This window comes from Elephantulus edwardii, unplaced genomic scaffold (assembly GCF_000299155.1).
Source record: "Elephantulus edwardii isolate Elephantulus edwardi_28Jun2011 unplaced genomic scaffold, EleEdw1.0 scaffold00044, whole genome shotgun sequence".
Classification (NCBI taxonomy): Eukaryota; Metazoa; Chordata; class Mammalia; order Macroscelidea; family Macroscelididae; genus Elephantulus; species Elephantulus edwardii.
Window position 1 is genome coordinate 4,522,155 of NW_006399794.1, and position 10,979 is coordinate 4,533,133.

The 10,979-nt window shown below is 37.4% G+C and overlaps 1 protein-coding gene across 1 annotated transcript in view; it reads left to right on the plus strand.

Annotated features, from left to right (window-relative positions):
- The window catches only part of SBF2 (SET binding factor 2), a 510,367-nt gene that overhangs the window by 210,460 nt on the left and 288,928 nt on the right, over nt 1-10,979 (plus strand). Inside the window, exon 6 of the mRNA XM_006885420.1 lies at nt 999-1,104. Coding sequence (XP_006885482.1) covers nt 999-1,104 — 106 coding nt within the window. The remainder of the gene's footprint in view (nt 1-998; nt 1,105-10,979) is intronic.

Genomic DNA, 10,979 nt, shown 5'->3' on the forward strand with positions numbered 1-10,979 from the left:
TTCCTGGCTGCTGTTACCAAGAGTGTTGACTGTGGAGCCAAGCAAACTAAAACTGTTAACTATCTCAATCTCTTCACCATCCATACTGATGTTGCCAGTTGTCCCAGTGGTGAGAATCTTTGTTTTAGTATAGTAAGAGTTTAATAAAGTTTAAGGGTCTACTATAGACTCTTAAACTTTAAAGTTATTAATTAATGCTTTTTGCTTATCATTGAGGAAGAGCACAGCCTTCTAAAAATTAATACGGTTTTTCCTTACTTTGGCATAAAATGTTAGTTGTAGTAAAATTGGTATTCTTTTTCCTTTTCCTTTACCTTTTTAACATCTTCTGTCTCACTCTTTTGTTACTCTTAAATTTTGAGCTCCCCTCACTTGCTTTCTTCCTCCCCAAGAAAAGAAATAAGATATGAATTTGTTCTGTGTTGAACTTAAACTCTAAAGAAACAGAACTATTTATGAGCTTCTTCTGTGTTGGATTTTTTTACTGACTTAAATATCTTGTTGTGCTTATAAAAAAATCAAATATGATTATCAGTGATTTTTGTCACTTGATTGAATTTTTAGCTTTCAACTTCTGAATCTTCTTTTATCCATTGAGTATGATAGGAATACCAACTAACTTGATTGTGTTAGACTATGCATTGTTGTTTTTGTATCTCTTGATTTAATTTTATATGATCAGCTGTTCTAAATTTAAATTTCAAATAGATTTTTATTGTTTATTAAAGACCCGTCCCCTGAGTCATCTGTTTAAATAGAGAAATGGAGACACAGAGAGAGGCCTAAAATACTTTATTTGTTTAACTTCATTCTTTTGCTGAAATCTCAATTCCTGGTCAAACATCTTGAAATAGCAATGACTAAAATGCTAGTAAGTATTATGATAGACATATATTTAATATAAAACATAAATCATGAAAACCATGTTTTTATCTAAGAGAAAAGAAAGTAGCTGAAAAGAATCATTTTTGTGTGTATATTTTCCTTGTATTCTGCAGAAGCTCTTTTCCTTGGGTGCAGGAGATAGACAACTGATCCAGACTCCCTTGCATGATAGTCTTCCTGTCACGGGCACTAGTGTGGCTCTCCTGTTCCAGCAGTTGGGTATGTTTTTCCTTCTTTTCACACTGTTATTTTGCAGAACCCTATGAAAAACAAAAGTTTGTTATAAGCTCCTATCACCTGTCATAAATCAAGACACTAGAGAGTTGAGTTACTAATCCAAAGTCAGTGCCGCTCAGGCAGTTCCCACCCACCAGAAGCTTTGCTAGAGAAAGAGGAACAATGTACTGTGCTGCCATTTACAACCTCAGAAAACCCCTGAAAGGTCATTTTTGAGTCAGTTCCAGCTCGATTGCAACGAGAGAGAGACAGACAGACTTGGATTGTTTGGGTGATACAAATGGTTAACATGCTTTAGAGCTAGCTAGAAGGTTAGAACCATTGCCTACATCCAGACGTGCCTTGGAAGAAAGCCTTGATCCTGAAAGTTGGTCATTCAAAACCTTATGGTGCACTCAGAATAGACATGAACAGTACTTCTAATCTAACCTGATCTTCTTTCTTGTTGCTTATTTATTTTTTTTAACCTACTATTGCTCGTATGTGCCATCGAATCACCTGTGACTCATTGCGGTCCTTTGAGGAAGAATGTGACATTAGGGTTGAGGGGACTCATCAGTAACCTACCTGCATTATGCTGATGACACATCCTTGCTTGCTAAAACTGAGGAGCTGAGGTATTTGCTGCAGAAGTCAGGGAGTGCAGTATCCAAAATGGATTGAAGCACAACATTAAGAAAACAAAGATTCTCATCACTGAACCAATTGGTAGCATCATGATAGATGAAAAAGAAATTTAAATTGTCGGTAACTTCAGTTTGCTTGGTTCCACAATCAACACTCTTTGCTCCAGCAGCCAGGAAATCAAAAGATGAATTACATTAGCAAAATCTGTTGTCAGAGACCTCTCCACATTGCTGAAGATGAACAATGTCAGGCTAGAGACTAAGCTGTGCCTGATGCAGGCCATGGTCTTTGTAATTACCTGCTATACATCAGAGAGTTGGACATTGACTAATAATGATAGAAGAATCTATACCTTTGAGTTTTGGTGCTGGAGAAGAGTATTGAACATAACATGGACTGCCAAGAGAACAAGCAAGTCTGCCATGGAGTGGGTAAAACCACTTTGCTCCTTGGAGGAGCAAGGGTTTTGAAGCTCTGTCTGGCATACTTCAGGCACTTTCCCAGGAGAAACTAGTCCTTGGAGAAGGACATTTGGAAAATAGATTTTTTTTTAATATGGTGGCCTAGTGGGTAAGGTACCTAAGAAGAAATTAGTATAAAATGTTTTCTTGTACCAATAAAAGAGTGCTGGTAGCATAGTAGTACATTATGTGTTTGCTAACTGAATCAGTGGCAGTATGAATCCACCAGTTGCTCTGAGGGTGACAGTTGGGCATTCTCCTTACATACATATTTACATCCTTAGAATCCTGATAGAGGGTTGCTCTTTGTCAGAATCAGCTTGACAACAGTAGAGTTTGTTTGGTATTTTGAATATACTATTAAAAATGAAATAAAACAAAAATCTCACCACTGGCTCAATAGGAAGCATCATGATAGAGCTAGAAAAGATTGATGTTATTAACAATTTCATCTTGTTTGGATCTACAATCAACATCCTTGGCACTAATAGTGAGGAAATAAAAAGATGAGTTGCGTTGGGAAAATCTATTATCAGAGACCTTTCCAGAGTCCTAAGGAGTAGTAATGTCAGTCTAGAGACCAAGGTACCCCTGATCCAAGCCATCCTCTTCTCAGTTTCTTGCTATGCATGTGAGAGCTGAAGAATGAGGATGATAGAAGAATCAATGCCTTTGAGCTATGGTGCTGGAGAATAGTATTGAACATACCATGGCCTATAAAGAGAAGAAATAGGTCTCAGAGAGAATGAAACCAGGTTACTCCTTGGAGGCAAGGATTTTCAGACTCTGTTGTACATACTTGGGGCATGTTGTCAGGAGTATCCTCTCCTTGGAGAAGGCATCATGCTTGGATGGGTATGTAGGGTCAGCATAGGAGGCAAAGATCAGGATGAAATGGATTGACATAGTGACTTTGGCTGCAGGGCAGGTGTATCAGAGATAGTGAGGGTGGCTCAGGTTAGGGCAAGGTTCATAGCCGTTGTTCATAGAGTTGCTTTTGACTTGTTGGCACATATCAACGGTAACATTAAAAATGAATGGTGATGCCAATCCCAGAGTAGTAGTTCTTCCTTATTAGATCTACCATATTCTAAGAGTTCTAACTAAAAAAAATTACATCATCTTTCTCTTTCCACAGTGAAATTTCTGTTCATTGATTTACCCTAGCCAAGTCTTCAGTAGTTAAATCCTTTTTCTTTCATATGTGAAATATATTCTGTCTCCTTACTGTCATTTACTGCTCTCAATACCTTCTTGTTTATTTATTAAAATTGCTCTTCACAAAATTTTGAATTGTGGGAGTCTTAAAGGCCATTCAGTGTCTCTAATGTTCATTTAAATGGGGAACTCTAGCATAGTCTGTAGGAAATTGTGCTTCTGTTCCAAAGCCCACACCACTCCCTGGTGATTTGAATCCATGCAGTGGTCAGTGTGAGAAAGATAGGTAATTCTCCTGAGCAATTTGCAGTCCCTGGAAATCCATTGTGAATTCAAGTAGGAGTTGATTCCAATTCAATGGCATGAATGGCATGATGATGATGAGATTGACAATTTTTTTTTTAACTAAGGGCTATTCATCTGACTTTTTGAAAAACCTTTTTTCATCATCTCATTTTGGCCTTTTGAAAGGCTACTAACCTCTAAAAGATTGATCAAATTGAAGATTTACCTTCTATAGAATAAGTAAAGTACGATACTGTTGTTGTTATGTGCCGTCAAGTCGCCTGCGACTCATAGTGACTTTTTGTACAACAGCCCTAAACAGTGATCTATCCTGGCCAGTCTCGCTGTCTCTGACACACCTACCCCGATTACCCCAGTCACTGAATCAATCCATCTCATTGAGGGTCTTCCTCTCCTGTACTGTCCCTCTAACGTCCCGAACATGGCGTCCCTCTTCAAGGGCTGGTCCCTCCTTGCAACATGTGCAAAGTATGTCAGACGAAGCTTCAGAATCCTTGCCTCCAGTGAGCGGCCTGGTTTAACCCTCCAGACGAACCTGTTTGGAGCACTGTATGCTTCACTGTCTTTGGTACAGTGGACAATACCCTACACAAGACTTCTGCCACAGATGTGCTAGCAGAGGTGCCAAGATGTGTATAAAGTCCAGGACTGAAAGTTACTGTAGTTGTTTAACATATCTTACACAATTCTTGGGACACAAACTTTAGTGTTTGTTGATAAACGAATGAATATAGAAGGAAAATGGCAATCCAAACTCATTACAACTTCTGTGTATTATCATTATTATAATAAGTCACTTGACTCATTATCATTCTTTTTTTAATTGTCATTCTTAATATGTTGCACATAATTACCTTTTTGAGATTGTCCCTCCTTCCCCGGCAGAGCATATGGTGGATTCGAACCGTGCGCCTCTGGGATTGTAGTTGTAACTCCTTGCCACTAGGCCACCAGAGCTCCCCTACACACATATTCTAGATTAACTTTTCTAAGGGAAGAATATAAAAAAATTATGGAGGAAAAGGAGAGAGAAAGATGTCTCTGAAAAGCAACACCATGTGCAGAGCTCTATTTTCCAAAGCATGCGACTATGATAAGTCTATGGGTTTCTCTTATCAGTGGTCATTTTGGTTCAAGTATTGTTGAAGGCCAGTATCGGATCATTATCAGAGTTCACTACCTGAACTGGAGTAGAGTGGTAGTGGTGCCGGATTTTACAAAGCACAGGCAGGAAGCAGATAAATTTGTAAGATTTTTTGGTAGCCATGACTAGTTTTCCGGTGAAACGTCTAAATGCAAAGATAGCATTTCCCGGGTTCTTATCTCTAAGTATTGCTATGATAATGGATTTGTTTTTTACAGTGTAAGAGTCTCCTATGCTTGCCTGAGATAATTATGTGGACTTCTATCATAATTTCATGTTAATCATCTTCATCTTTTTAAAATCTGTATTTTTATTTTACAATGATTTACTCACAAAATTCGTATACCTTGTTTTTCACACTGCTTCTTTCCCCTTTCTTTACCTACTCTTCTCTCCACACAGCAAATTATGGGACTTTTTTTGTTAGTTTGTTTGTTTATTTATTTCTTATTACAGTCTACGAGAATTATTATTTACCTGAAGATTTGTGTTTCAAAAATGTGTTCAATATGGTATTGTATTTTTATGTTAAGAAGATTGTAACAGTATACAATCTGGTTTTTTTTTTAACTGTTACCTTTAACTCCTTTGTTCTTGGTGGACCCAAAGAGTCTGTAAAATTCTCTCAACATCTCTTGTCATATCTGTTTGCCTGTAATTTGGATTTTAATTAAAAACACATTCACTTTAGAACTTATTCCACAGTTTTTACAGTAAAATGGTTAGTAAATATTAAAGTCACAGACTAATATGGTTCTTCAGCTTATCATAACTCTGTTTTTATAGCTAAACCACACTGGACATTCGCCATCCTGTGTACGTGCTTTCTTTTTGTTTACCCAGATTTAACTAAAGCCATTTTTAAAATTAACTAGTTTTAGGTCACTATTTCTGCATTAACTTTTATAGTAAGTATAGTTAGCCTCACCAAGTCAACCTAAGTACATTATTTATGCACAATGTATACAAGTCTTTAAAATGTTGATTGCATCTGTAACTTACTATTCAGTTCTTTTTGTGTTAAATGATTTCATGGAAACTTTTTTTTGATACGTTTTTGCCTATACCTGGTAAATCCTCTATCTGTAATGTGATAAGATTATTGTAATATGACTTTAACTATTTAAAAAGTGTTAAAATGAACTTCTATTCCTGTAATAGAAAAATGAAAAGATACTAGAGGAAAGATTGGATATTTAGTGTGTGCAAATTGTTCTCTTAAAGATAGTGCTTTTAAGAATATGATGATGACTAGTAAATTTATGTATTTATTGCTCACCTGATTATTATGTTGTTTTGGCCTTTTATCCTTAAATATTCATAATATGGTACCTTGGATCATACTTTTGTCTTCAGTCAGTTTTTTGTTGTTTCTTGTTATAGCCTGTGGGAAACAATCTTTTTCTTAAATTTTATTTGATTAATTTTAATGAACATTTACAGAGATTTTGGATTTCCACCCATCCATTGTTGCAATTTTTTCTCTAGTACCCCCTGCCCCAGTTCGTTCTTCTCTTTGAAAAGCAAAAGATAAACTTCTTCGTTGGTATATAATCCCCACCCCCCCACCCCGCCCCGAATGCACTCCACTATGCAACTTTAATTCTGGGTTCCTGTGATAATCATAATACCCTATCATATATCACTTTTAAACTGTTCTCTCCCTCATCTGTTTTAATTCAGTATACATAATCTATCCAGTTTTTCATAGTCTTACCCCAACCCTGATGTCAGTCCTATTCTACAACAGTGGCACTATGTGGTATTTGTCCTTTTGTGACTGAGATACTTCACTCAGCATAATGTCCTTCACGGTCACCCATTTTGAATAATATTGCTTGAGTTCCTTGTTTTTCAATGCAGTGTAGTATTCAATTGTGTGAATATACCACAACTTCTCTATCCATTCGTTTGTTGATGGGCACTTAAGTTGTTTCCAACTCTTTACTATTGTGAACAAAGCTGCAATGAACATAGGTGTGCATATATCTACTTGGATGGTGGTTATGGTCTTTAGGGTATATTCCCAGTAGTGGAACTGCTGGGTCAAATGGTCTCTATTTGCAACTTTTTGAGAAAGCACCACACCACTTTCCACAGTGGTTGCACTATTTTACACTCCCACCAACAATGAATAAGGGTTCCAGTTTATCCACAACCTTGCCAGTATTTGTTGTTTGCTGTTCTGTTAAATTTTGCTATTCTTCCTGGGGTGAGATTCTATCTCATAGTTGTTTTGATTTGCATCTCTCTTAGAGCTAGGGATTTTGAACATTTCTTCATGTACTTGTTGGCCATTTTAATGTCTTCTTTGGTGAAGTGTCTGAGGGAAATAATATCTTATTCAAAGTAATCATATAGTGTTTTTACTTGCCTTATCTTTAACTAAACTTGGGAAATAAATAATTCTGTTTCTCAGAATAAGGGATTAAAAAGTAGTTGTGAGCTGATAAACAAGAGGAAATAAAGCCATGAAAAAAATAGTTGGGAGGAAAATATCTGGAATATTTGAGTCCACAGAACTTGTTTGATTACTATAAATGGCATATTAGGCCTTTAGTAAAACATGAGTAAATAGAATATTTGGTATTTGACATACAACAGCATTGAACTTACCATGGGCCACCAGGAAAACAAATGGGTCTGTCCTGGAGAAAGTGAAATCAAGTTACTCCGTGGAGGCAAGGATTTTGAAGCTCTTTCTGACAAACTTTGGGTATGATCATGGGAGAGACCAGTCCTTGGAGAAAATATCATGTTTGGAAGGATGGAGGGACAGCATAAGAGAGGAAGACCCTGGTTGAGTTGGATTGTTACAGTACTCAGATAATGTGGGTAGGTGGGTTGAAGTCACTGAGATTGGCTCAGGATAAGTCAGGGTTCAGAACTATTGTGTATAGGATCGCTATGAATTGCGGTCAACTCAACGGCACATAACAACCACCACAACAAGCATAACTATAATTATACTCTCTCTGAGGGAGAGTCAAATGTGGATTGGTTCTGCCTCCCTAGCACTCAACAACAATAAGATCCTGATACAGCTCAGGTGGCAAAGTCCATAGGGAGTTTCACTGCTAATCCAAAGGTCATACCACTCTGTTTGACTTCAACCATCAGCTTCCTTCAGGGGAAAGAGAAGCAGTCTGTTCCCATGCATTTTATAGCTTCTGAAAAGATGCTGGACAGTCAGCTATGAGTCAGTTCCTGTTCAACAGAAATGAGTTTGAGTTCTTGAGTTTCAATCTGTGATAAACTTATACCTGTGTATATTCGAGGAACGCTGTTCCAATTTAATTACTTGCAACAATTACAAACCCAGAGTCAGTAATAAGTAATGCTTGCCAACTTGTGTAGTGAAGTGTATTGAGGATGTATCCTTTCTCTGTACCTTTCTAATCTGTATACAGAACAGGAAGCTGGATTTAATTAGGTGGAATATGGCATCACAATTTGAGGAAGACTCATCCACAGCCTGTGCTATGCAGATAACACAATATTGCTTGATAAAACAGAGAAGGATATGATATATTTGTTACAGAGGTCAAGAACTGCAGTCTTCAGAATGAATTGCAACTCGAAATCAAGAAAACCAAGATTCTCACTGTTGGATTAATTGATAGCACCATGATAAATGGAAAAGAGATTGAGATTCTTAACAATTTCAGCTTGCTTGGTTCCACAATCTACACTGTTGGCACTAGCAGTCAGGAAAACAAAATAAGAATTGCATTGGAAAATTCTTCTGTCAGGGACCTCACCAGAGAGCTAAAGAGTAATAATGTCAATCTGGAGACTAAGGTGTGCCTAATCCAGGCCATGATCTTTGTAATTACTTACTATGCATCAGAAAGTTGGGCAAGTGACTAAGGATGACAGAAGAAAAATTGATGTTTTTGAGTTGTGGTGCTGGAAGAGTATTGAATATACTGTGAACTGCCAAGATAACAAACAGACCTGGAGAGGATGAAACCGACTTTCTCCATGAAAGCAAGGATTATGAAGCTCCATCTGACATACTTTGGGTATGATTACGGGAGGGACCATTCCTCGGAGAAGGACATCATACTTGGAAGGGTGGAGGGGCAGTGCAAGAGAGGGAGACCCCAGATGAGAAGGATTGACATAATAGCTGGGTTAATGGGGGCAGTTGTGTCAGAGACAGATTGGTTCTGGATAGGGCAGAGTTCAGTGCTATTGTGCATAGAGTCACTGTGAGTCTCAGTTGACTCGACAACATATAACAGCAACTAGAGAACCTTTAATTTATTTTCCAATTCTATTTTCTAATAAAATTTTTCATTTTAATTGTAGTTTTAACAAGTTTACAGAAAAATTAGATTTTCATTTGTTCATTGTTGCACATTTCACCCCTTCTCCCTCCCGCCCTTCCCCTTCCCCAGGTCACATTTCTATTTTCTTTAAATATTCTTTCAGCTTGTGAAATGCCATGTGAGTTCTTCCCTTTTTATTTTCTTGCTCCAGCTCATTTGCACATTTTTTACAGTATTTTACTTTATCTTCTTGAGTTGCCCTATGAAATCTTTTGTTTACCTCTTTTACTTTGACATCTTTTCCTTTTGTTTTGGCTTCTCAATGCTCTAATGTAATTTTCATGGTCTTCTCTGGAATTCATTTATGTTTTTTCTTCTCATTTGTAACGAGCTTTAGTGCTCTTTATGTTTGATATCTTTGATGTATTCCTGCAGTTCCTCTGGTCTTTGATTGCAGGTGTTCAGTGCCTCAAACCTACATGTGAGATAATTTTTTCTTATTTTGTACTAATTTATTTATTTATAATATTTGAGTGCAGATTTGAACAAATTCTTTCCATTTCCCTCACCCCACCCTACCCCTAATAAATTGTACCACCTCATGATTAATCCTCCACCCCCACCCCCTGCTCATCCACATCCTTCTGCTTTCAGCCTCTCCCACCCCTCTTGGATCCTTATACTCATTCTACAATAACGGTCTTATACAGTATTTATCCTTGTGGGACTGAATTAGTTCACTTAGCATAATGCTCTCCAGTCCCTCCCAAGTTAGGTAATAATTTACAAAATCACCCAAAGGCGGCAGTGCCTCTCTTGTGATTCTAATTCACTAGTAACTCCTCTAGAAAAATATTGGCAGTATCCTCCCATGCAATTTACAGCCTCTCAAAAACTCTCCAGAGAGTCAACTATAGGTATATGCCGACTCCATGGCAGTGAGTTTGAGTTTGAATACTGTATTGTCTGCTCCATTTTTTTCTCTTTATATTACATTGATTTCACATTTTGTATACATAGTCTTTCACCCATTTCTTCATTCACATTGTGTTTTGTACAATCTTTCCCACCTTTTATGAAATTAATTACTATTGGACCTTGCCCATCATTACCCTGTCTTTTCAGGTCTCTGCTAGGTCCTTCCCATTTCTTTCGGGCCTTCACCACTTCCACCAAATTCTGAAACCCTGTGGTTTCACCCCTACTCATCCTCACCCCTCTGCTCCTACTCTTTATCTCCATGGGTCCCTATACATGTTTTACTAGTTATCCTTCTATTTTTACAGTAATGGTCTTGTGCAGTATTTGTCCTTCTGAGACTGAGTTAGTTCTTTCAGCATAATGCTCTCCAGTTTCTCCCAAGTTATGTACTACTTTTGTAATTGTTGCTCCTGAGTATTATGTGGTATTCCGTTGTGTGAATGTACCACAACTTCTCATTCCATTCAGTTTCGCATGGATATTTTGAGTGATGACCTGAAGAAAACTATATTGGATTGTGAGTCTTTATGACTGGAAGCAAGAGTGGCATCCGCTTCCTAAACAACATTACTCTGGAAACTATTAACTTTGATAAATGACGATAGTTATAGGAAGGCTTCAGGCCTTTTGTTCATAGGGTCGCTGCTATGAGTCATCCTCAACTTGCTGGCAATCAACAAGGAGTCTTGAAAGAATAGTCTTCAGTTTCCCTGTTTACATGTTTGGGAGCCAAAACAATATTTTATTTCTGCTACAGAATATTATTCATAAAAGGAGAGGATTCTGGAGAAAGGTTTACTTTACTTGTCTTTTTTTTTTAAACTATTTCACCCCAGTCAAAATAGCAAAATTTAACAGAACAGCAAGCAACAAATGCTGGCGAGGTTGTGGAGAAACTGGAACCCT